This window comes from Tasmannia lanceolata, unplaced genomic scaffold (genome assembly GCF_043159265.1).
Source record: "Tasmannia lanceolata isolate RefF3 unplaced genomic scaffold, GAP_Taslan_0.1 ptg000019l, whole genome shotgun sequence".
NCBI lineage: Eukaryota > Viridiplantae > Streptophyta > Magnoliopsida > Canellales > Winteraceae > Tasmannia > Tasmannia lanceolata.
In genome coordinates, this window is record NW_027518696.1 from 15557916 (window position 1) to 15584396 (window position 26481).

Here is a 26481-nt window from a genome sequence, read left to right on the forward strand (position 1 = left end):
TGAAAAAAGTAACTGCACTTGGCACCCTGCAATTACATAATCCAATGAGACCCAACCAAACCCTAAAACAAGCAACAGAGATCCAAACCCTAAACGAAAAAATGCTCATGTTGAAGACAGGTCTTACCAAATTGACAATTCATATCCGCACCCCTTAACTGAGCAAAAAGAATCTCCCAGCAATGGCTCACCAAATCAATGGGATCGACAGTCACCGCAAATCTGTCACGAACTTTAACGATAAACCAATAATAAACAACATGTAGCCAAATCGAGAAAGATGTAAACCACCTATATTCTTGAGACTTAAAAGACCAATTGAAACAACAGAAATCAGTATAGTACAAACATTCTAGAAGAATTTGTATGAAAGCGTTTCATCTACTTCTCTTTCTTGGAAGTTTCATTTTCCCATAATGTATCCCAATTTTCGGCCTAATCTCTATTAAAAAAGATATACCTGTGTTATATTTAATCTCTTCAAGAAGTAATTTGGTGCACTGATTTTTAACATAGAAATGGCTCACGATTTTTTTAATTCACAAAATGTACTTGATACTCAATGTGGAACACCTACAACAGAATACAACTATAGGTCAAGCTGATCATCACGCAACATCACGGTTGGATACAGTGATAAAAGATTTTTTTTAATAGTACAGTGATAAAAGATTTATCCACAGCAAACCTTTATTATGGGTGTTTTATACTGGACTATTTATCTGATGCTGCGCATGATAAAAGATTCAGTGCATGTAGCATAGATTCCAGAGACTGCGGTTTGTATTTCCAATTCAGATGCAACTTCATTAACCATTTTTCAGCTCATGTTTGTATTTCCATTCTATTCAAATTTTATTCCCTAATTTTCTTTACCTGTGTTTTGGAGGCTGAAGTTTCCACAATTTTTACGTTCCTCTTGACGGATGTAGGGTCAATCCCCATGGCCAGAATTCATGTAACACCCCACGGTAAACAGGCATGATGGATCCCCTTCCATGACATGCAAGGATGCTGGGAGTGGCTCCATGTCAGCTGTCTATCATAAGCAAATGTCCCCACTTTTTCATGGCCACCCCCTTTTCTCTTTGTCAAATTAGTTGCGCAACGAAATGTACCTGAGGGCTTTTGCCAGTGTATTCACAACATCAAAGTTCCTCCAACCTACAAAGAACAAATACATGAGGGGAAAAAAATCAATCAAGAATCCAAACAGGCTTTCTGAAGAATTGATAAAAGAAAATTCAAAGTCGAACAAAACAATCACTCTTTTAAACAAAACAAAACAATCATTCTAACCAGCAAACAAAAAAAATCCCTCAATTGCAAACAAGTACAACATAAATCATAATGAAATACATAATAGAATGACTAGATAGAAGCATTAAGATATGTTATACATACTAGAAATCTAACACATGATACATTAGTAACTAGGATTGATCTTATTGGTCCCTAGTGAAGACTCGACCCAATTCATAGTCCGGCAAATTGCATTGTCAACCTTGGTTTGGCAATGTGAAAACTTTGGAGTCCAAAGGCAAGAAAATTTCACAAAAAATAACCAATCCATCCCAACCCCATACACATCCAAGAAACCTGATACATTTTCACATTTCAGCTTCCACTTCCTCACTTCGTACCCATGAATATTTCCACCAGCTAGATCGCTTTCTATTGTCTACTGTCTGTCTACTTCATTAGTCAATGGGACACACCACTACTCAACTAAGATCAATGTTGCAAATATCAGCATCAAACAGTATTGGGATGGTCCCAAGTTGCATGAAGTTAACAATCTGGGAGTTCTAATTCATCTTAGGTTTATGTTAAATAAACCACACCTCATGGACTCATCTTGTGTGAGACACTTATGATGAATCATAAGTATAGTCTGGACAAGATGAATCAGAAGTGTCGATTTTGCCACGAGTACCTGATAGCAAACTCAAAATCTACACACTGAGGTCCATCCATACATAGAACTGAAAAACCAATTAAAACTATAATAAAGAATGGTTTAGTAAATGAAAACTCTAGACAAGAAACAAGAGATTTTTCATTTAAAACAAAAAAGCTTGTAATTTAGAAACCTGCTTGATTAAGTGTGTAGTGGAAATTCATCCGGCAAAGTTCAAACAGCGAATCACCAGAAAAGCTACACTAGTAAATATGATACTCAGATCCTTCTAAACCTGGAGTGTTGTCTCAACCGGGAGTATCATCTCTCCCCCTCTCTCCCTTCCCCGCTTGCTACTTGCTTTTATTTAGTCTCAAATTTTTTTTTGAGTATACTATGTTACTAACTAAACAATCTATGTTTCGCTCCTGACCTGAACCAGTGATCCAATAACTGTCAACCTTAACAGTTGGGCTATATCTCACTTGCACTTTAGATGGAAATCATTGCTTACAAAACTAAATTTAAAATTAACATAGTTTAACCGCAATTCAATTTCCTTTCCTCTCTATTCAAATAGTAATAAGCTACAGTATTGTTTCTAATGCCTAATTAAATTAATACGATATTGCATATTGAGTGTTCTGGTTCTTCGTCACTATAACAGTTTGATAGGTTAAACTTTCGAATTGGAATCAGTAAGACGGAGAACTATTAATATAGTTGAAAAAAATACCCCACATGTTCTAGGGTTTAATAATATTTACACGTATGTTAAAAACGGGCACATGATCCTTGTTGTACCTGTATCCTAATATGTTAGGGTTCAAGAGAACCGCCATAACATGTTCCCTTTTCAAAATTGGATACAGGAATCCATACAAGGAAAAATGCTATGGAGATGAATATGTTCCCATGCAGTAGTCAGGAATTCTTGATGGTATTAACTCCCTCTTGCCTCCTAGAGATAAAAAGTAGCGGTCGTCTAACCGAATTCACGGATCAAACATGGCATTCCAGTTGCCATGACATTGACTTGCCGCTATGCCACTGCCTGTTTACTAAAGATCATCATAGATTATTAATGTGTGCATTCCATTATTGTGGAAACATTTCTCCAAACACTCACCTATTATCAATCTGACGTATAGTTTCTTCTACTTGTGGTGCTCAATTTGGATTCTCATGATTCCCATATGGTTTTTTTTTTCTTTTTTGAAAGATAATTATTCCTATATGTTTTGGGTCTTAAATAAATTAAATTCTAATTCTTTTGGTCAGTAGAAGCATACACAACAATCCAACTCTTGTTCTGCACTTGAACCAGTAAGAAAGAGATGGCATACCACTAGATTTGATTTAGTCAAGCAAAGAGAATTGGAGTTCTGGATTCAAAGAGATAGCAGCAAGGGGGTCTGCCAATTGAACCTCGCCGGTAGAGGCAAAACCCCAACTGAAGGCTGGTAATGGCCAAAGAATAGTATTCAAGAAACTCATAAGACAGAAAAAGCTATTATGAGACTCGTGAGGGAAAAGATGAAAATCAATTTTCCGAGTATGCTCTGAGGACTGTGGTTTAACGAAGAAGACGGCAGACTTGTTCAAACTTTCAAAAGAAATAATTATGGCAATAGTCTAGACTCTAGAGTTGGCAGATTTTCACGTTAAGCCACACCTTTTTTTGGGTTAAATTAATAGTGTAAAAATATATAATATTTGAAGTGAGAAGAACTTCTAGAAGCTTAAAAAAATCGTTAAAAGCCAAACTGCATGGAGGTGCTTCAATTTGAAGGCCAATGGACGTATGGTTGAAAAATGGAGACAAAAATATCAAATTCTTCAACAGAATGACAAATGGTAGAAGAAGGATTAATGCCATAAATTGCCTAGTGAAGGAGGGCGAAATAATGGAGGAAAAATAGAGCATCAAAAACCTATTGTAAGGCATTTTTCAAAGCTCTATTCCGAGGAATGCAGTTGAAAACCTCGAGGGGGTGGGGGGAGGGAGGTTGAATTTCAAGAAGCTAAACTAGAATAAAAAAAGCATGGTTGGAAAGAGAGTTCGATGAGGACGAGGTTAGAGGCACCACCTTCAATATGAAGAAGGATAAGGCGAATCGAACGGATAGGTTCCTAATGGCATTCTTCCAGCTCCACTGGGAGGTGATAGAAGAAGATGCCCAAGCTTTCATTGTGGAATTTGATAAAAGAGGAAGACTAGAAAAAAGAAAACAACTCTAGGCTCGTGATCCCGATCCCCATAAAAGAAGGTGCAATTGATCTTAAAGACTTCAGGCCTATCTGCTTAAAACATAGCATGTACAAAGTGCTGGCTAAGGTCCTTGCTAGAAGAGTTAAGGACGTAATGGAGAGTATAATCTCCCAATTTCAGGGCGCTTTTCTAAAGGGAAGGCAAATCCTAGATGGGATTTTGACGGTGAATGAAGTGATTGACACTTGGAGCCAAGACAAGGAGAAGGGTGTAATCCGTAAAATAGATCTGGAGAACGGATATGACCATGTCGATTGGAATTTCCATTGCTCAAACGGAATTAAACCAACCGGGCGCCGGGGGGGAGGCGGGGGATGGATTATTTTTCAACTTTGAGCTCAGCTCAAACCATAGATTGAAGGAGGGCAAAAATGCAAGACCGCCCATTCACATGCAATTCACAGACGCCACTCTGATATTCCTTCATGCATGCGTGGAGTAGGCAAGAAACTTAAAGAGAATCTTCAGAGGGTTTGAACTGAGCTCAGAGTTGAAAAATAATTTCTACAATAGCTGGCGGCAGGAATAAAACTTACAGGAAGAGGTAGTGGAACTTCATGCACAAACCATTGAATGTAGAAAGGGGAGCTTGCCCATAACCTACATCAGATTACCACTTGGATATGTCATTCCCAAAGCGGCTCTAGATGGGATTTTGACGGCAAATGAAGTGATTGACACTTGGAGCAGCGACAAGGAGAAGGGTACAATCCGTAAAATAGATTTGGAGAAGGTGTATATGGCTGTGTCGATTGGCATTTTCAAGAGTCCATACAGGAAAGGATGGGATTTGGATTCAAATGGAAAAATCAGATTAAGGCTTCCTTATCCTCTTGATCTTTTTTAGCAGCTCAAAAGGACCTAATTTCTCTGTACCTTCTCATCGTGGCAGCGGAAGCTTTGAGCCTCCTCTTATTTAAGTCGGAAGAGAAGGGATTCATTCACGGATTGGAGCCAAGCAAAAATACAAAAATGCCCACTCACTTGCAATTCAGAGACGTCACTGATATTTCTCTAGGCAAGCGTGGAGTGGGCAAGAATCTTAAAGAGAATCTACAGATGGTTTGAACTGAGCCCAGAGCTGAAAATTAATTTCTACAAAAGTCTGGCGGCAGGAATGAACTTACAGGAAGAGGAACTGGGGCTTTATGCACAGACCACTAGGTGTAGGAAAGAGAGCTTACCCATAACCTACCTCATAACCTACCTCAAATTACCACTTGGATGTCATTTCCAAAAGGCTCTACGGGAGGGGAAAGAGTTGAAAGGAAGTTGGCCACATGAGAAAAGCAATATTTATCGTATGTGATGAGGATCACACTTGCAAAAGGCGGCATCACAAAAAATGCCAATATACTACATGTCCTTCTACAAAATTCCGACAAAAGAGGCAAAGAGACTTCCTATCGTAGGGAGCAGAGAAAAACAAAAGGCTGATAGTTTGAACTGAGCTCAGCGCTGAAAATTAGAAAAAGGCAATAGTTATCCTTTGGGGGAGGATCACACTTGTAAAGGCGACATCGTGAAAAAATGCCAGTATACTTGATGTCACTCTACTCTACAAAATTCCGAAAGAAGTGGCAAAGAGGATAGAAAAAAATTCAAAGAGACTTCCTATGGGAGGGGACAGAGAAAAATAAAAGGCAGAGACATTTAATGAGGGGAAAAAGTACGCAGATTAAAATCAAAAGGTGGACTACGAATTGACAAATTAAAATTGAGAAACATAGGCTTGATGGGTAAAAAACTCTGGAGATTTGGAGAAGAAAAAGAAGCTTTGTGGCACAAAATCATTATAGGGGGTGTCAATTTCTCCCTACCTGTTCATCGTGGCGGCAGAAGCCTTGAGCCTCCCCTTATCTAAAAGGAGGAAGAGAAAGAATTCATCCATAGATTGAAGCCGAGCAAAAATGCAAGACCGCCCACTCACATGAAGACTTGGAGAGGAAAAACCATTGAATGTAGAAAAACCTACATCGGATTACCACTTGGATATGTCAATCCCAAAGCGGCTCTAGATGGGATTTTGACGGCAAATGAAGTCATTGACACTTGGAGCAGCGACAAGGAGTAGGGTATAATTCGTAAAATAGATTTTGAGAAGGTGTATATGGCCGTGTCGATCGGAATTTTCAAGAGTCCGTACAGGAAAAAATGGGATTTTGATTCAAATGGAAAAATTGGATTAAGGCTTCCTTATCCTCTTCATCTTTTTTAGCAGCTCAAAAGGACCTAATTTCTCCGTACCTGTTCATCTTGGTGGTCGAAGCTTTGAGCCTCCTCTTATCTAAGGTGGAAGAGAAGGGATTCATCAACAGATTGAAGCCAAGCAGAAATACAAAAATGCCCACTCACTTGCAATTCAGAGACGCCACTGATATTTTTCTAGGCAAGCGTGGAGTAGGCAAGAATCTTAAAGAGAATCTTCAGATGGTTTGAACTGAGCTCAGAGCAGAAAATTAATTTCTACCAGCAGGAATGAACTTACAGGAAGAGGAAGTGGGGCTTTATGCACAGACCACTGACTGGAGGGTCCAAGTGGGCCTTTGAATTATATAGCCTATCCGATGATAAGTCCAGTACAGTCAACGCCGATTGAAGCATACTATGGAGAAGACCGACTGGAGTTTAGCATTTCAACCTGTATGAAGGAGTCACCTGCTAGTAGAAGTCATCATGAAATGCTTGATAATATGGAGGGTATAGCTAGGACTCTCGATTTCAATTCTGAAATTAACGAGAGCCTACTTGTGAGAAGGAGCTTCTATCATCGTAGGCGATGGTGATTTAGATTCGGAAGTGGATCATCCATCTTTTCTGCATCGGGGTGAAGCTCTTACCATCAGTGGTGAAGTCGGATGGTTCTAGTCTTCCGAGTATTAAACAATCTAAGTATGAAACTAGTCGGAATTGTGCAGTTTATTCTCGGAGACTCAAAAGTTTGTATTGCTTTTCTTCTGGGATGAAATCATGCTCTACAAATAATTGTTACACTTTCTTCTGTCCACCCAGAATTTGCCTTGCCTTTGATCCTAAACCATATTTATCAGGGTTCTTTGAAGAATCGAAGGTAGATGCGAATGAACATATCGATGAAAATCAATGGGAAAGAGAAGAGGGTGTGAAAGATACAGAATCATGCAGGGAACTGATACCTTTTCTGGGAAATAATAATTTTGATGATGTATGGAGAGGATCAAGGGAGGATATATTGTTGAATTCTTGGTCAAGAAGACCTTGGAAACTAGTAAAAGATTGGGGCTGGTTTTTTATGGCTTGAAGACAACCTAAGAGCATCTATCAGAATAGCTGAGGAGAGGGAATTTGATAGCTGAAAATCATCATCATCAATTTCAGTAGGTCCGATAAAAGCACCGTGTGAGCTAGAAAGATTGAAATGTGGGATTAATTACGACGGGGAAGTGGAGAAATGGGCTTCATCAATTTCTGCTAGGGGGGGTGAATGAAGTGGGTGGAAGGGGAGGAGGGACTCGGAAACACAGTTCCTCATGAAGATTATTTCCTGGAATATCAATGGACTAGGCTCTTCGGAGAAAAGAGCTCAAGTGGAGTTCATTTTTTTTGTTTACAAGAAACTAAGGTGGGTTCAGTGGATAGGGCAGTAATTAGAAGTTTGGGTGTTAGTTCGAATTGGGACTTCTCGTTCTTGGAAGGATAGTGGTTGCATGGGATGACTCTAAGTGGGAGGTCAAAGAATCTTGGAAGGGTTCTTTTTCGGTGACGGTAGTTTTGCACAAGAATGGAGACAATTCACACTGGATGTTCACAGGTGTGTACGGTCCTACACAGAGGGAGGATAAGAACTTGCTCTGGAAGAGCTCTCTTTGATTAGAGAAAAAAAGGCCTTATCCGTGGTGCATTGGAGGAGATTTTAACGAGATTCGAGCGACTGGAGATAGAGTAGGCTATCTTAGAGCTAACCAAAACACGGCGGCTTTTGCAGACTTTATTGTTGAGTTTGAATTGATTGACTTACCGCTATCGGGAGCTAAGTTCACTCGGTCCAGAAATAGTATCCATAGAAGGATTAAACATTTCCTTATTTGCTCTAATTGGCTTGATTTGGTCCCTGAGGTGTTTCAGATAGCGCTATCTCATTCAGTGTCCGATCACTGTAGTCTTCTTCTTGATCCTCGGTTGGAGTCTTGGGGACCATCACCGTTCAGATTTGAGAATGCATGGCTGCAGATTCCAAAAATGGAAGACAAAATGGGGGAATGGTGGTTCGGTCAAAAGGTTGATGGACCGGCTGATGTGACCATTAGAGAAAAGTTGCGATTTATCAAGAAAAGACTGACAGAGTGGAATGCAGAAAGAAAGAAAGATGCTGGAGGCGAAGAGGAAAGTGTGGTTCGAAGATAGAATTACGGAGTTGTCCATGGAATGAGTCAAGGGCTGAAGAGGTTAGGGAAGAATTGGGTAAAACAAAAGAAGAAGATAAAAGAATCTTGCTTCAGGAGGAGATATCGTGAAGACAGAAATCAAGAGTCAAATGGCTGAAGGAGATAGAATTGATTCATTGGAGGTGGATGGTAGAACCATGAGAAACAAAGATGAAATTCTTAAAACCGTTATGGATTTCTACATATCTTTGTACTCTTCAGAAGGTATTGTGGGACCTGTTCCAGACGGGGTAGACTTCAGTAGATTGAGCATCGAGGAGAGTGCAGCCTTAGATAAACCTTTTCCGGAGGAACAGATAAAGGTGTATTCTCGCTTAATAATGATAGAGCCCCCAGTCCTGATAGCTTTTGCCTAGCCTTCTTTCAGGCTTGCTAGTCGTGGGTCAAAGAGGATCTCTTGCAGTTTTTTTTCAGAAGTTTCATGCAAGAATGGATTTGGATATAAGCAAGGTTTTAAATTTCAATTTCGGAATGAGTTTTGGTCCTCACCAAAAAACGAAATTTCAGCCGAAATTTTGAAATTTCGGACAAAATCTATCGAAACCAAATAATGTGATATTTCCCCCCGTACAAAATTTTGTTTCGGTAATTTCAGCTGAAATTTCGGGATAATATTAAATAATGACTAAAAATCAGATTTTTTTGGTGATATCCCTTAAATTTCGGCCCAAAATTTCGGTCGAAATTTTGTAACATTTCGATTTCACCCGATTTCAATTTCGGTCGACATTTAAAACCTTGGATATAAGTACAGGTGCGACATTCATTGCTTTAATCCCCAAGAAGAAGGGTGCTTCTAAGGTCTCTGATTATCGCCCTATTAGCCGTGTTGGATGTTTGTATAGAGTTCTGGTGAAGATACTCGTTGAACGGCTTAAGTTGGTCCTTCCTAAAATTATATCCGACAGTCAGAGTGCATTTGTTAGCAGTAGACAGATTCTTGATTGCTCTCTTATTGGAGATGAGGTTGTAGACTCTTATTTGAGAAATGGAAAGGGGGAATATTTTGTGTAAATTAGATATGGAGAAAGCATATGACAGAATAGAATGGGGATGTCTTGAATATTTACTTAGTAGAATGGGATTTGGTCATAGGTTGAGAGGGTGTATTAGAAGTTGTGTATCTTCAGCATGGTTTTCGATTGTTATTAATGAATCGCCAAAGGGTTTCTTCAAATCTTCCAGGGGGCTAAGGCAAGGAGACCCTCTCCTTTCTTATTTGTCATCATTGCCAAAACTCTGAGTTGACTCGTATTTAAAGGAAGGAATTATAATTTGTTTGAAAGCTTCATAATCGGAAGTAAGAATGTGAAGGTTTCTCATCTACAGTTTGCTGATGATACACTTTTTTTTTGTGCTTCTCAAATTCCAAAGATTTTAAACTTGAAGGCTTCCCTAAGGTGTTATGAACTGATAACGGGTCGGAGATAGAAACTTTCACAAGTCCAGAATGTATGTGTTGAACATTCCAATTCACGAGGCCTCATGTTTAGCCAATACTATCGGGTGTCAGCTAGATTATTTGCCCTCACCTTATTTAGGTTTTCCTTTGGGGGCGGGGAGACCTAAAAAACCTTTCTGGGACCCTATTGTGGAAAGAATTGAGAGAAGACTTGACACATGGAAGATAAACCTAGTTTCTAAAGGGGAAGACTTATTCTTGTGAAGGCAGTGCTGTCTAATATCCCTATATATTATCTCTCCCTTTTTAAATGCCCTATTAGTATTGTTAATCGTCTCGAGCAACTACAATGCAGATTTCTATGCGGAGGTTCGAATGAAAAGACAGGTATCCCTTTGGTCAAATGGGGAAAATGTTTGTTTGCCTATTAAAATAGGAGGATTGGGATTAGAAGGATAAGAGAAATGAATCATGCTCTTTTGGGTAAATGGTTATGGAGGTTTGGTGGAGAACAATCTCAATTGTGTGTTAGAGTGATTGATAGTAAATATGGGTCTAAACTAGGGAACTAGGATTCGGATGACATATTTAGTAAGACAGGTGTAACTCTGTGGCGTGATATTATGAGGCTGAGATATGGTTTCAAGCAAGGTATTAGATATAGGGTGTATTCTAGAGATCGTATCAGTTTTTAGAGTGAAGCATGGTGCTCTTCCGAACTCCTGAAGGACGTATTCCCTGACTCGTATGTTGTTGCAATCAATAAGACGGCTCTCGTGAAAGACTGTTTTGAGCGCAGAGGGGATGGAGTGGTATGGAACGGAATTTCTTAGGAATTTCTTAGATAGGGAAATGTATGCTGTGATTAGATTTATGGACCTGTTAAATGGTTGCTACATCAGTTCTACTGGGGTGCACAAAAGGATATGGATATGGGAATCTTCTGGAGAGTTTTCTATTACTCATGCCTTGTGCCTTGTGGTGCATCATCCATAGCAGCTAAGGTATGGAAATTTTATGCCCCCTCCAAGAGTAGATTTCTTTGGTTGGGCCTCATGAAAAGGACGGATTCAAAGGATCAATTTCCTTCACAAACAGGGAATGTGCCTTATGGATCATTGTTCGCTTTGTCTTGAAGCTGGAGAAACTATAGATCATTTATTCATTGCAAAGTAGCTAGGCAGATTTGGAGCAGAATATTATCTAGGTTTGGAATTCATTGGGTATTCCCATCTACGTTACCCACTCTGGTGCAGTGTTGGGAGACGATTCCTTGGAAAAGGAAAGGCAAGATGCTATGGAGAATTTGTCTGCTCGCGACAATGTGGGTAATTTGGAAAGAGAGAAATTGCAGAGTGTTTGACGGTCATATCAAAACCTCGTATTGCCTATACTTGAAAGTGATTGTGTTGACCATCGCCTGGACTAGAAGTCTTCCTATTTTTTGGTTCGTGTCGGCATACGACCTTTGGGAAGGATGGCAAGAAATATGATCTAGTATGGAGAGGAGACCTGCAATTGTCCAAGAATTGGAAGCTCCTCCTAGTGGCATGATTAAGAAAAACTTTGACGGCTCCGGTATGAGAAATCATAGCCCTGCAGGTATCGGTCGAGTCTGTCGTGACTCTTATGGATCGGTCCTTTGGGGTTATTCTGGTTCTATTGGAAATTATGATGCGAATGAAGCGGAGGCTCGGGCAGCATACATGGGGATCAAAAGGCTGGATAAAGACGCTCTTGATAAAGCGATAGTCGAGGGTGATTCAAGAAAGGTGGATAAATGGCTCAGTGGGGTTTCAATTCCTCCATGGAGATTCGCTCCCTACTTTGATGAGATTTATGACATCACCCTCGGCTTGTACAGACACGTTAGAAGATCTGCTAACAGTGAAGCGGATAGGTTAGCAAAGGATGGTGTAGGGAAATTGGGAGTTGAGTGGTTTGATTTTCTCTCGCCGTGATCATATCAGTTGTAATAGTGTTTGTATTTTTTTTCATTAGGGTTCTTGCTTTCCTCCGCGTTGGGCCTCGCCGGTGAAAATTGTAGGTCGGTACAAATGTACCCCGGAGATTTTCCCAAATTAACAGAAAAAGAAATGTGAAGTCTCATATATTGGTAAACTTAGGATTTCTTAGCAGAGTCTTGTTGTTTAGTATTATACTATTATATGCTTAATTTGTAATTTAATTTCGCTTAGGATTTTGTTTGGTTCTATCTTGAAGCTTTTTTGTACTTTTTCTGCTTTTACTGAATCACTTGCTCAAATATGTATAACATGCTAGTCCAAGTATTAAATGCAAGAGTAATATGCATTTGTTTCTTTTTTTTAATGAAAAACTAAGTGTGACATTTTATATACAGTACAAAATTTCATAGTTTAAAAATCTTATTTTAAGGAGATATATGGGAAGATTTTAATCTGATTCAAGTTGTCTTGCTTAATCCAAATTAGAAACTATTCTTAGCTAATATAAGTATACATGTGGTATCTCATGAGACCATATCTCATCGAATCTCTCCAAAACCAATTGATTTTGAACAGTGTTCTAAAAAGCGTTGGCCGGAGCTGGGCAGCTGACTGACCTCCCAGCGCCCAGGCGTTTTAGGAGTTTTTCATTTTTTTTAGATATTAATATATTTTCATATTATCTTGCATTTTTTTATATAAAATATAAATACTTGAATACATAACAATCCAAACCATTTTATGCATAAGCACTAAACATTAAATAATAACAAAAAGTCAAAAACATAATAAGAAATTAAGCACAAAGTACTTAACAATTTAAGTATTTAACAATACAACACAAATCCATGACAAAAAAAAGATTAAAATCCAAGCACTTCTTCAGTCTTTACCAATCATTGTCCTCTCCCTTCAAGACCAAGACTCTATCTTCATCTAAGTCTTCAAACCCGCCCCGCCCAGGCCCACGCTCAGCACCCAGGCACCGCCTCATCGCCTGGGCGGCCGCCTAATAACGCCCAGGCGGACCTTTTTTTAAACGCCCAGGGCCTGGGCGGTGCGTTTTTTCTGCGCCCAGCGCCTAGACGGCCGTCTTTTAGAACAGAGATTTTGAATCATCACAGATCATGTCCTACTTCCTAGTGATATGTCAATTTATCATTGTGTAATATGGATTTATTAACTTTAATATATCATTGCTCCATATCAACATTTGCTCATATTATTCGTGCTATATATTGTAATAAAAAGTATTGCTTGTAATATTTACTCATTAGAATTCAAAGAGGAAAATAGAAGTTATCAATGCCAAAGCCCATAATGAAAATACAGAAAAAGTAAGATTGAGAGAAATTATTTAAAGTTTAAACCTACTTAACTATGACAAAATAAACATCTCACCCCATCCCAACCCCATGGTGCACGCGACTCATATAGAAACACTGATCACTTGAGACAAAATCAAGTGAGATTTATAGCAATTATCAGTAGCAAGAGATGATCATATATGAGGTCAAGGACAAACAAAGAAACAATAATCAACTATCTAATTTCTTTTCTAAAGCAAGAGATTATTGTGAAGATAGATAAGAAGATCGATGATTTGGGTGACAAAACTATGCATCAACTTTAAGCATGTAGAAAACAGATAGCTGTTTCAGACAAAACAAAACCACAGTCAAGCTCTATCAGACTACGACGAAGGGTGATTGAACAGGGCAATCAAACTTCCTAAGATATATATCCATGGCTTGTAAAGAAATAGGAATCCCACTAAAATGTTATATACTTCATATTCATGTCATACAATTGCTAACTTTGACCAGTTTAACTCTGTCATTTATAAAAGTCAATTTATGAAACATAGTTGTCATTCAAAAAAAAAATTATGAAACATAGTTATACCAGCAGAACGCTACCAAAATCATAATTGCTTGATTTTGCAGTTGTCACATTGTTTTTTTTTTGGCAGTTGTGACATTGTATACATCAGTTTTTTTCGAGGAGGTGCAACCAGTGTTTCAAAATGCAGGTGTGGGTCAAAACGCGGCTAAAGCAAATCCTTGCCGACTCGGCATGATGGGGTCGAGCACTCGGTTGATGCGGGTGAGTACTCGGTTGACGCGGTCATAACTCAGGAGAATCAAAGGAGTTTTGATTGACTTTGTAGGGAAAAATGCAGATTCGGATAAAAACGAGGGCAAGGTAAAAAGGAATCAACTCAGGGGAGTTCACGATGACACGGGGGAGTTTTGAAAGAAGGGGTGCAACTGCCAAACCCCATCATCTAGGCTTTAGTATTTATAAAGAAAATCACATCACGTTGATCAATAATGTGAACTTTGGCATACTTCATCATACATGAAGTTCATCAAGCGGGGAGAAGAGAACTTACGTGGAAAACACCAACTATAGTAGGTGAATCCCATCTGCTCTAATTCAAAAAGTATTATTGCTCACCTTCAACTCAGCCTTGAGCAAAACTAATAGCACCAGTGCATGTATGGACAAAGGGATATCAATTGTAAGCACATAGCAGCAGTGACCCACAACCATCAAGTATGGACTAAGGTCAACAGTGATTATGTGCATATTGCTAGCTCTCACATGAGATTGTCCACCTATAGCACACGGTTAGGTTCCAAACATCAACTTTTGCCATTAAAAATCATGATATCGTGTTTCCAATTTTCTTTTTATATCCAAACAAAAAAATTCAATGCTTACAGAAATAGGGAAGGGTACTTGCGTAACCTAGCCAGTACTTAGCGCATGAAGATATCTCTTTGGTTCCCAACGAAAAATCCAAATTAAATGCATTGAGCATTCCATTCAGCCAATGAAAAAACTACTCTTATCAAGGCAAGATCTGAAATGGGAAAAATAAAGTACCAGATCAAGACGAGGAACACCCTCCAGCATGATTACCCATTTCAATAACCAAAATCATCTATAAGGTGTTCCTATCAACCAGTGTTGGCATCACAATTAGTTCAATCGTACTAATCTCAGCGACGTTGAAGGAGCCCATCTTTTGTTCCACATTCAAATAGTTACATAGAAGGTCTACCTGAAGGACAGATCTGTTCCTTACAACTCCAACCCCACTTTCAACCAGCCGAGCACCCCCGAACTCCTCGAGCCTTGTCAAGAAAGGAAACCAATCATTCTCCAACAGGATTCTCAAGAAACTGCCTAACCGAGTCTGTAACTTCGAGGGCAAAAACTTACACCATAGGTAACAATCAGTACCTAAATTCCTTTTAATGAAAAATCCATGAAGCATCGTAAAAACCATCCTTTCAATGTGACTCCTACGCAACATTTATGTCATTCAATGCTGTAGAAGTTCAAAGTCATATATTTCTGGCTCAACTGTGCAGAAATGAACATCTCTAAGGATAATGATCCATCTCATACCGGGATTAGCCAGGGATGGTGTAGCATAATGATCCATCTTATCCTGGGATTAGCTAGGGATGGTGTAGCGAGGGAGTTCTTGGAGTTATTTGATTTTCTCCCCCCTTGATGTTCTTGCCTTCCTTTTTAGTTTTGGGAGGTACCTCATGTTCTCCTTTATAATTAGTATTGTATTGACCATCTGGTCTCCTTTGTTTTTCAATGAAATCTTCTTTCAAAAAAAAATGATCCATCTTATAAATATGTTCTCTTAAATCTCATGTGGATCAGAAAACAAGTGAAAATTGAAAATAAATGGTTACAAATAAGTCTGTCAACGGCACAGTATAGCTAAGATAACAGAGAATTCTGCTTCGGGGGGAGAAAATTATATTCTCTTCACCAACTTGTCAAACCTCATGTAAGAATAAACACCCATTGCTACCAGTGCATCGTTAATAGCTAAAGTGACAAAATGAATTCCGCATAAAGTGTGACCAACAACAATCCCATCCCCACCAGCCTGGCCAACACATAGTATAGCCAGGAACACATAATGGTTACGTGGAAATTGTTTGTCGGCCATACAAACTTTTACAGTGGCACATAATTTTGAAGCACACTCATGAAAAAACTCGTAGGTTAGAGGGCAGTACAAGAGGCATTATACTTCCTAATCAAATGTGGTCATTAAAAATTATTAACATGACCAATTTGCAAATTTCAGAAGATATGATATGGCCAACTGTCAATCCAACATCTACCAGAGTACACCAGGACGATAATAAGCACATAAGATGCAAAGTCTATATCAAAACATAAATTACAAAGAGGGAAATAACAGAGAAGAAAAACTTGCCTATGAAGTTAAGACCAATGATCGCCGAACTGTCACCAAATGGTTGTCATCGCCCTCTTCAGCTATTCCAGGATCATCTCAGCTCATGCAGAAGCCACTTATTACCCATGTAGGTGGCCAGACTATTTTGACCACTGAATTACAAAAAGCAAAGTACGGATTAAGTAAATAATAATTAGTAATCTATAAAATATGAACCTTCAGCATACTGCATGAGTATTAGCTAAATATGTTGAAGCTCGATAAGAAGCCCTAATGGCCAACAATTGAAGTGCATTTTACCCACCACATCCAAGATTCCACTGCAGGACATATAATGCATGTTGCAGAATATTTAATCTCAAAGCTTGCCTAATCATCCTAACCACAGAAACTACAAAGCTCCATTTACTATCTCATATGATCCAGACAAGCCTGCTCCAGACCCACGTTACTAGTACCGTTCTCCTCTGTTAAAAAGTGAATTACTCTTAGCTTCAATTCACTTTCATTTTATCTGCAATCCTGCCAATTATCCCTACCCATGCCTAAATAGAACAAAGAAGAGGTTAACCAAGAAAGTGGAACAAAACCGGCATGGACAACTCTGCATAAAATTCCACTAAGATCCAAAATATCCAATGCTTCCAATATGGCACTGGTCAATAAAATTCATTAGATCCTCGGGATAGAGGGAAAACTTGTGTTATCCACGATACAAAGGGACAAAAGAGAACGCCGGAATCCAATTTCCCAGAAACTAACTGAACTAGAAAACCAGAACAGATCAATCTAAAATAAAAATATGTTGTATCCGTGATCTACTACTCCTCTATTGCATCCTTGGAGAACCTCTAAATAGACATTTGCAGCTTAACATATGTCAGCAACACTGATCATAACCAAATCACTTACAGATATGATCCATAATGCCTACATGTATGGCATTGAAACAATGAAAAAGCCCCAATATGATTAACGTGGTCTACAACATCTTGTACTATCAGCGGTGTATCCTTTGAAGAATGAAACTAAAACGAGAGTTTTCAATTCAGCATATTCAGTCAAACTGTGTGACCATAATAAATATCAAATACAATTAATTATACCCACAACAGATTAAGATTGTATCGATATATAATGATCCTTAATTGAAGGTACATTATTTGTACCAAAAAAGGGCACAGGAAATACATGCAAGCACCCAGTCATCTCCAATCCATCGACAAAATCCAATAGATATTGGCCATGATTCACAGAGTCTAGCACCCATTGCATGACTTACGCTCCATGTAGGGTAGCGAACACGGAATACGAAGAGACATTGGCAAGGCTACCAATCACACATGTTATAAATACCATTCAAATATATTCTCTCATTTAGACCGATTATAGCAGGGCCAAGAATACAGACAGAAGTGCATAAGAAACAATGGCATCCATGTTTCACAGTCAACCACCTACCAAAAATTCTGTTTCGCAGCTTGCCACAGCTGAGCCAGATAGACTAAATGATTAATCGTCAGATCTCAGATAAAATAACATATTCCAAACTTCAATCAGGCTGAAATTCATTATACTTCCATCAAAATTTTAAAACAGTTAAAAGGGATAAATTCATATTTTTCATCAAACCAAACATACTTATAATCCCTGAGGTAATCAATTTTTAGAAGTCACACTTGCTAAGAACTGCTTTAAATAAAATAATTATCAGGAATAATTTCAACAACTCAAGAATAATTGGAATGAATACGATCCAAATGATTAAACATCTCCAAGACAACTTTTCTGAGAAATACAGTCTACCACTGAAGGCTGATCACTTTATCACCAAAAAGATGCTCTCCATGCTTTCCTTGAATGTTACACAGGCATCATTAAGCATGTTAGCCAGTCTGATAATATTGAAAAAACTTGGGGAGAAAGCCTTCTTTCCATTTGGCCTTATATTCCATGTAAGATTTCTCTCCATAAATTACTTGTGTCCCAATTATCTAAAGTCATCTGAGGAAATGTTAGAAGCGTGCAAATTATAAGCAATCATCCCCCGCACACAACTTGCATAAAATAATTCCAATCCAAGGTTGTGCAATATCTCCTTTTGTTCAACAGCAACGTAGTCTAGTGGAACTGTATGGTACCCATACCAATCCAACTCTCCTAGCGAGTGTTATGCACATCTTCCAAAAATTCCGACATGCGTGAAGTAATATATCACCTCCAAGAACTTACACTTAGTACAATCCATGTAGCCTTTCCTCAAAAGAGATAGCACCCACTATCATGCTTATCTACGGGAAAATGCTTGTAAAAAAGGAAACTTTAAACTAAAAATTAGAGAAAACCGCAATAAGCAAGAGATTGTTTTTAAGATAAAATAGACACAAGGCATTGCAACTCAGACTACATACACATGCCGCGACATTGTCAATCCCTGTTGAATCCAACAACTGAAAGTGGCAAAAGTGAAACATACATATACCAGTTAAAGAAAACTAATCTAAATCGCTGTAGCAGATAAACGCTAAGTTCTTACGGTTGAAAACTGTGCCACTCGACAGTAAAATGCAAATATATTCTACGAGAATCATCTACTTTAATCTACACCTAAGCCGCCGAGAATAGCAACAAATTTTCACAAGCTCATGACAAATATTATCTCTTGAATAAATTCCAACAAAACTGTCAAATAAAAGTTTTTAACTTCAAATTTAGAAGACTAAAGAACAAATGTTATGTCTTCATCCATTAGAACTAAAAGAAGTCCTGCACCAAATTTAGCTAAGATGATTAAGAAGATTCTGTCACTAATACCGCACACATAAATCTAACACTTCTAACCCTTTGAAAATTAAAGCACCAGCAGCCAAAATATGTAAGGGCGTGCTTTCAGCATTTCAAGCAGAAAAGCAACTGGACTCAGCGACGTGAAACGCGAGACTTCTCATATGCACTCCATGAGCCAGAACCCACACCATACAGAGGACCCTTGTCAACAGCACCCTGACAAGAAACATAGGGAACGCGATAAACTAAACAATATAATCTCTTCACTGATAAGAATTAACAGCACCAAAATTGAAGTTCGGAACTAGAATTGAATTTCAAGTATATGTATGTATATAACATTATACATATACATCACACACACACACACACACACACACACAAAAAAACAAAACATACCGAATGAAGCCCATATTTATCCCCATATGAAGCAGGAAATCCCCCTTCAGGGCTGCCAAGTTTCATACCATAAGCTCCACCTTCAGCAACACATCAACAGAAAAAAATTAGAAAGAAGTAAGAACATAAAATAACCAATCCAATATACATGTATACACATATTATATGTATATGGGAAGATGCACGTATACATATGCATTCTATTTATAATTAGGCAAATGGTGGACAATAATGGGGGAACTTCTTGTAAATGTTAACAAGAAGGATTAAGAACAAAATTAACATGTGCCACAACATGGAACACATGCAACTGTGTGTGTATGATCTGAGAAAATCAAAATACTTCTGCTGAAGAATCAGTAGGGAAGTTACGACACCATCGAAAGATTAGCACATACTACCCCCGTCCTCCCAACCAAAAAAGTTGATCACCGCATCAAATACAAGCAACAAGACATGGTGTTATTGTGAAATCAGATTAAATCATCCAAATAAGATTATAAAGATATATGTTACAGAGAGATTACCAGCACCCCATGGTCTAGCATCAGCGCTATTATACTCTGCCCGTAGCTTTTCAACTTCACGCGCCATGGATACCAAGTTTTTCTCCATTGCTTGCCTCTGTTCCATCAGTTCAGCATTCGCTTTCTTTTCAAACTCAAAAGCAGTCCTACAAAAGAAAAATTTTCAGAATTGAAATGTCCAAGTATTTGGATTTACCCCTTAACTGATTTTATGGAAAGTGATTTTTATTTTTATTTTGAAAATGATTTTATTGAAAATGATATGCAATACGAAAGGGTTATTCTCATAACATTACAAAACAAAAACTTGAAGAAATGTATTTCAATAAAGAATATAGAGTATAACCTAGCGCGCACAAGCTCCTGGCGTAAACCGTCAATCTCTGTCCTCCAAAGGGGAATTTGCTGATTATCAGCTTGTAACCTATTGAGATCTTGAGAAAGACTCTGAATTTTCCCAGCCATTTCTTGTCTCATGGCATTCAATTTCTGAACTTCCGTGCGCAATTGTACAACCTCATTTCTCAAAGGCTCAGTTGAGCGTAGATCAGCTTCTAGCTTTAACCCTTTCTCAATCAACTCCCTAGAATGAGCTTCTTTATTTGCTCGAATATCTGCAATGGCCACATTCATGCGATGTATTTCCTCTTTTGCCATAACTAGTTCCCGCTGCAAACCCAAACGATCTTCAGCAAGCCTCCTGTTTTCACCCACAAGCCTCCGGATTTCCACATGCTGGATTTCAAGCTCTTCCTCCAACAATGCAGGATGGGGTGGGCGAGGTACAGGACCCCGAAGGAATGGAGGACCTTCAGGAACGTCAGGATAACCATGCCTACCATCAATGCGTCGTGGTCCGCGATTTCTCCCTGCCATTTGTGGATTATCTGTAAAAGAAAATAGAGAAGCAATGACCCAACATATACCACATACAAATTGTACTGAATAAATAATTTCAACATGCTTCAATTACTACAGAGAAAAGGATAATTGAGAGATGTATAGACAGGTGAGAAGAAATTTTATCGCTATAAAATATGAATGCACACTTTCTTAGACCAGATATGTGTTGTTGATTAAATACTAAGAGAAAAGGGAAATATCAATGAATGAAAGCATAGTTCTAAATATCCACCAATAGGTGTTTATTGGTGGATATTTAAATGACATAAATGTTTCAAATTCCATCATACAATATGTGTTGGGAATGTAAGGCCTTTGGGCCTTAGCAATTGCGTATGTTGGGGCACTGCACGGGTTTGTCAGCAAAAAAAATAAAGGTTCATGACACAATTGACATTTCATCATATCGATAGAATTTGACTTTGGTGCTTCCTCCTTTTGCAGCAATTCAAATCTCCAAGTTCTCTTCTAGCTAGTTCGTGGTTTTTCAGTGTGTGGGAAATTTCTTCTTTAAAGATATACAGTACATAAGAAACTATTGTCTCTCCGAGCTAGTTCGTGGTTTTCAACCTTGGATCCTCTTGGCTAAATCTCTCTAGAGGTCGGGTACGGTCTAGGGCCTTCCACTTCCAATTATCTCGATTAAATCTCTTTAAAGATATATAGTCACATAAACTATTGTCTCTCCTGTAACCCAATTCACGGTTGCAAAACAAATCTTTTTATGTCACTAACCTGAATGGCTTCTCACATAATTTACAGATTTCATAACCAAATATAAAACTAGTTAATTTAATTAATAAAGATCTAGTTTCAGGCTTTAGTTTGATAGATTAACCTTTCGTGGACGATTAAATTTCAGAAATGGTTATTGGAATTGATCACCTTTCAAAAAAAGATGGTTATTGGAATTGATTACTAGATATTAGTTAATCAATTTCAACATTACTATAGGGGAATGGAAGCAATCGTGGAAAATGAGTTATTTATCATTTAGAGATGCATTACGTAATTATGGAGGGTAAATTTATCCCTACACAAGATACCAAGCAGTCATGGATAAGCCAGACCACTAGCTAAGAGATTTCTAATGGGAGGGAGAGAGGGAGGGAAGCAAAAAGATTTTCTAATCAATGGACTAAGAGTATTCTTTCAACTCCAAGTGTTATATTGGGAATAGCAATGTTGGATAAATGAGTAGGCAGCTTTGGAGATAAAGTGAAGTAAGCTTCTGAAGCAAATTTCCGAGGAAGAGAGTTTCCCATCCAACTAGGAAGTTTCCGATAACTATGGTTGTAACATCTCATGAACAAGTATGCCATTCAAAAAAAATCTCATGAACAAGCAATCCTGGGTTCGAGGCGTTGAGAAATGGACATGAAAGGGTGATGCACAACAATGAAAAGATGATTTTTTAGTAAAAGGTGCAACTGTCATGAGAGGCTTCTTTTACAAGTCACAGAAGTATGGACTGACTTCAATTATATAGGCACGTATACATCACAATCACAAGGATAATGACAGGGACGTATTATTATAAGATAGGGGGAGTAATTGTTAGGGGAGGAAAAGATGGGAAGTGATAAAGTTCACTAATGAAGTAAATCTAGGTTAAAAAAGCAGGTCGATCAAGGAATAAGCAATGGGCTAGTGGTTGCTAGGGGATTTTGAAATGGCAACCTGGTGAACCAATGGCATGCATTGGACCATTGATAGTACTCGAAGCAAATGAATAAGGGTAAACAGAAAAATGAGTCAAAGGCTTTTCCCTTCCCAACTGTGAGCATATTATAAAATTTCTCATGTTACACTGAATAGTATTTGGATAGGAAGAACCATGAGGATGTACATGTAAGCTAACAAAGGTGTCTCATGGATTTGAACTGTTCCACAAACTTGATTATTAAAATGAATTCCATTATTCAATTGGGATACACTGGCATACGAAAATTAAAGCCTGTCCGCAAACTAGGCAAACAACATGGTTGCATCTAGGACTGCACACGGTTCGGACCGGTTCGATTTAGGGAGATTTTTTGAACCGAACCAATCACATCGGTTTGGAGAAAATCCAAAACCATAACCAAACCGATACGGGGTATAACCGAACCAAACCAAACCGATTTTGACCTGTTCGGTTCAGTTTGGTTCAAGGTTTATCCAGTACAAGTCCAAATCAAATAGTTAAATACATTTATCTAAAAAAAAAGGTTTCTCTACCAAATCGACCATCAACGGTGTCCAACGAGACCGGAAAGCTCTCTCTGCCTTCCCTCTCTCTCTCTAAAAAAAAATGAAGAGACCTCTCCCTCTCTAACCCTAATCAAGGGCCTTATAAAGGGGATGATATATTCGCCCCCCTCCCTTTTTCTTCTCCTGGACAGCCCCTCTAAGTATTTAGGACTATTCTTTTTACACTTCTAAGGGGTGGTCTAAGGGGAAGTGGTGAATGTATTTGAATACAGGGAATTGATATAGGCACACCTCCCTTGTTTAAATCACCCCTCTTCTCTTCGCAAATGAAATAATTCACCTTAGATTTGATAATGACACAAAATCAGTTCATCTTTTCTTCCATTTCTCGGTTCGGTTCGGTTAATTTTCGATTTAAAAATCTAAAACAGTGAACCAAACCGATGGGATCGGTTCAGTAAAATTCTAAACTGTGACCGGACCAATGCTAAGAAAAACCGAACCAGACCAAACCGAAAGGCCCGGTTCGGTTCGGTTTATCGGTTTGGCCAGTTTTATGTGCAGCCCTTGTTGCATCCATGTTAATGGAGATGATATGGAGCAATGTCAAGTACAATTAAAATCAACCCAACTCTATTTTCCAAGAAGATAGGAAAGGATAACTGGTTTTGGGATTTGGAAGTAATATAAAGTGTGTAAAACACACTAATGTGCTTAAAGACTGAACCTTCTAGAGAAGCCTAGAATAATGAAATGTAAGCCCATCCCAATTCAAATGAGCACCAATGGAAAACCACTAGTTTAGGCCAGTGATAAGTAACATTCATCCAATGAAACTTAACTATTGACGTACTATTGTGTCATTGATACAATTAACTATCACAAACTGCATATCAAATGTGCGACATAGGTCTTAGATTGCTCAGCAGTGGGTGGCTCCTCCTATTGGGATGTTCAAAATTAACTTCGATAGGTCGAGTTTTGGGAACCCGGGCCCAGCCGGCGTAGGCAGGTTATGTCGAGATGATTGCAGGGGAGTTGTGTGGGCTAATTCTGGCCCTCTTGGGGTATGTGATGCCTCGGAGGCCGAGTTAAAGGCGGTATATCATGGTATTAAAAGACTTGATAGAGAGAGCATGGATCACATTATTGTGGACGGTGATTCACTCAATGTAATTCGATGGTTGAAGGGGGCGGTGTTGCCTCCTTGGAGATTTTTCGTATATCTTCGGGCTCTGCTATTATTTTCAATCATGTGCGGAAATGGGGAGGCGGATTCTTCGGCTAGGGGTGGGGTAAGTCGTATGACATTGGAGTGGTTTGACTTCCTCCCTCCTTGAGAGTTTTTTTGTATCTTTATTTTTATTTTTTCTCGTGTACTTTCGGGAGTGGTCCTCCTCGGCCCGATCCCTTATCTAATGAAGTCATTCTACCATTTCAAAAAAAAATGTGCAACATAGGTAGCTTTCTTGAATAGATCTTGGAGGTCTCTAATGGAAATGAAAAGAATTCCATAAGAATTGGACTGGATCATCTACACATTTATGTTGTTCGAGAAAGTAAGAGAATTGATTCCAATCCAGCAGTCGCACAAATCCTTCCCAGACCCACTTAAATTCTCTTAAACGTTTAAAAGGCAGGTGATAGAAAGGTCTCACAAGGTCATCTCTAGAAAGTTCATGACTACCCTAAAAATTATCAAGAGAGCCAAAATAAACATCCGTCAAGGGCATCTTTTACCATTGTTCGCCAATTTTGTGTGATAATATTTTACCCGAGGATAAAATCAAAACCCTAGCTTCCTATCCCCCTGAAGAAGAGCCTAATTATGTTTCTGATTTCTTCACATAAAAACAAAACCATCACAATAATCCAATAACAGTTTCCAGATTGTATCATTCAGATGGATTAAGCTCCAAATCAATATTCGTGAAAATCATAACAAATTTTGAAAGGAAAAACCGAAAAACATAGATTCATTCGATAGTACAACATGAAAAGAAATCTGAACAAAAAAGGAAAAGAAGATTTAGAGTTCAATAGCGATAATCAAAGGGATTATTACGAATGGCAGATCTGAGATTTGTCAAAAAGAAAATGTTTTCTAGGGTTTTTTAGGCTTAGAGAAGGAAGAACGCTACCTTGTGAGCTTTGAGAATGAGAGAGAGATCGTGGTCTTTCTTGGCGTTGCCTATGGGTTCATTTTATTATGAGGAGACCGGTTAATGCCAGTTGTTACGGGTTTAGCCGGTATGCTAGCTGTAGATATTTCTGACCCTGTCGCAAACTCGCAATTACCAAAATCTCCAACTGGTTAAAGAAAGGGACCTGATATTTTCGCCCCCCTGTAGGATTATGCGCCCCCTTGGTAATATGATTTGTGGCCGACTTTAAATCTTTTTGACGTCAAATCATGTCATAAGGGTGGCTCATAATCCTAAAGGGGGCGAAAAAATCATCGCTCATTAAGAAATTATATGATGCATGGGCATACAAACACTTAGGCCCCTTTCGTTTCAGATTATTGCAACCGATTGTGCGCCCCAAACTGATTATTTTAAGCCCTGTTCGATTAAGATATCGATATTCCCCTCCCCTGTCTGATGGATATTTTCCCCCACTTTAACAGATATCGTTAGGATATACAAAGGGTGGAGGAGCCACCGTTAACTCCAAAAGGCTTAAAAGTCAACGATTTCTATTAGGGTTGGGGAGATTTCTATTAGGGTTGGGGGGGGGGAGGGGAATATCACTGCCCTTAAGATTATGGCAACCGATTGTGAGTGCTAAATCAATTATTGGACTCAAATTTAAATGTAATGTTGAGTCCAATAATAGGTTTAACACTCACAATTGGTTGTGATAATCTTAAATGAATGGGGCCTTAGTTTGGAGTCCAATAATCGGTTTGGGGTTCACAATTGGCTTCATCAATCTGAAATGAACAGGGCCTTATTTGTACTCTTATTTGTGGTACGACGGAAGCATGGCCCTTGAGATTTGATCCAACAGCAGCATCTTAAAAAGGAAGCACGGCCCTTGATATTTGATCCAACAGCAACATCTTAGAAAGGAGCACAGCCTTTGATATTTGTTCCAACAATAGCATCTTAAAAAGTGTGATGTTATTGGATCAACTATCGAGGGTGTGATGATAAATAAGTGTTTGTACGCCCATTCCTCATATAATCTTTATGTTATAAATGAGATTTGTTTTTATAAGCACTAATTATTTCACCAATGGTCGAGTAATTTAAACCCGCTAAGTCACCTAAACGAATCATTCGTGTACAGAAAAAAGAAAGGGTTTTTTGCAAATGAAGTCTTGTGCTTGCTTTATTTGCAAAATCTATCTTATATTTTTGACAATTTGCAAATAGAGTCATCACATTTGTGTGAAATTTGCAAATCAAATCACGTGATTAATTTGTGACCAAAATGCCTATGAGAAAAAACAGTTCTTCCAA

At 38.5% G+C, this 26481-nt stretch overlaps 2 protein-coding genes across 3 annotated transcripts; one reads left to right on the forward strand and one right to left on the reverse strand.

The window, feature by feature from the left end:
- Positions 1–25294, reverse strand: LOC143853143 (DNA double-strand break repair protein). 2 transcript variants are annotated; one of them, XR_013237029.1, is made up of 7 exons: positions 25156–25294; positions 20265–20805; positions 19919–20064; positions 19392–19471; positions 19047–19208; positions 877–1164; positions 1–232 (listed from the first exon to the last, which is right to left on the reverse strand). XR_013237029.1 is itself a non-coding variant. In XM_077362879.1 (5 exons), the coding sequence occupies exons 2-5, from the start codon at positions 20792–20794 to the stop codon at positions 19125–19127; spliced, it is 840 nt and encodes a 279-aa protein (XP_077218994.1). In that variant the 5' UTR covers positions 20795–20805; positions 25156–25294; the 3' UTR covers positions 18889–19124. The 2 variants fall into 2 exon arrangements, 1 of the variants encoding a protein (XP_077218994.1); XM_077362879.1 differs by lacking the exons at positions 1–232; positions 877–1164 and having other exon boundaries at positions 18889–19208.
- LOC143852355 (uncharacterized) lies at positions 11498–11959 on the forward strand. Its single transcript, XM_077361736.1, has one exon. The coding sequence runs from the start codon at positions 11498–11500 to the stop codon at positions 11957–11959; it is 462 nt and encodes a 153-aa protein (XP_077217851.1).
- Positions 25295–26481: the final 1187 nt, after the last annotated feature.

What these genes read in the sequence shown, in the direction of transcription:
- LOC143852355 (XM_077361736.1), top strand. Translation starts at nt 11,498, where the DNA reads ATGGAGAGGAGACCTGCAATTGTCCAAGAATTGGAAGCTCCTCCTAGT.
- LOC143853143 (XM_077362879.1), bottom strand. Translation starts at nt 20,794, where the DNA reads ATGGCAGGGAGAAATCGCGGACCACGACGCATTGATGGTAGGCATGGT. An exon ending in TGCTAGACCATGGGGTGCTG is followed by an intron (nt 19,472 to 19,918) that starts GTAATCTCTCTG and finishes GTGTTGCTGAAG; the next exon opens with GTGGAGCTTATGGTATGAAA. An exon ending in ATAAATATGGGCTTCATTCG is followed by an intron (nt 19,209 to 19,391) that starts GTATGTTTTGTT and finishes GTTTCTTGTCAG; the next exon opens with GGTGCTGTTGACAAGGGTCC.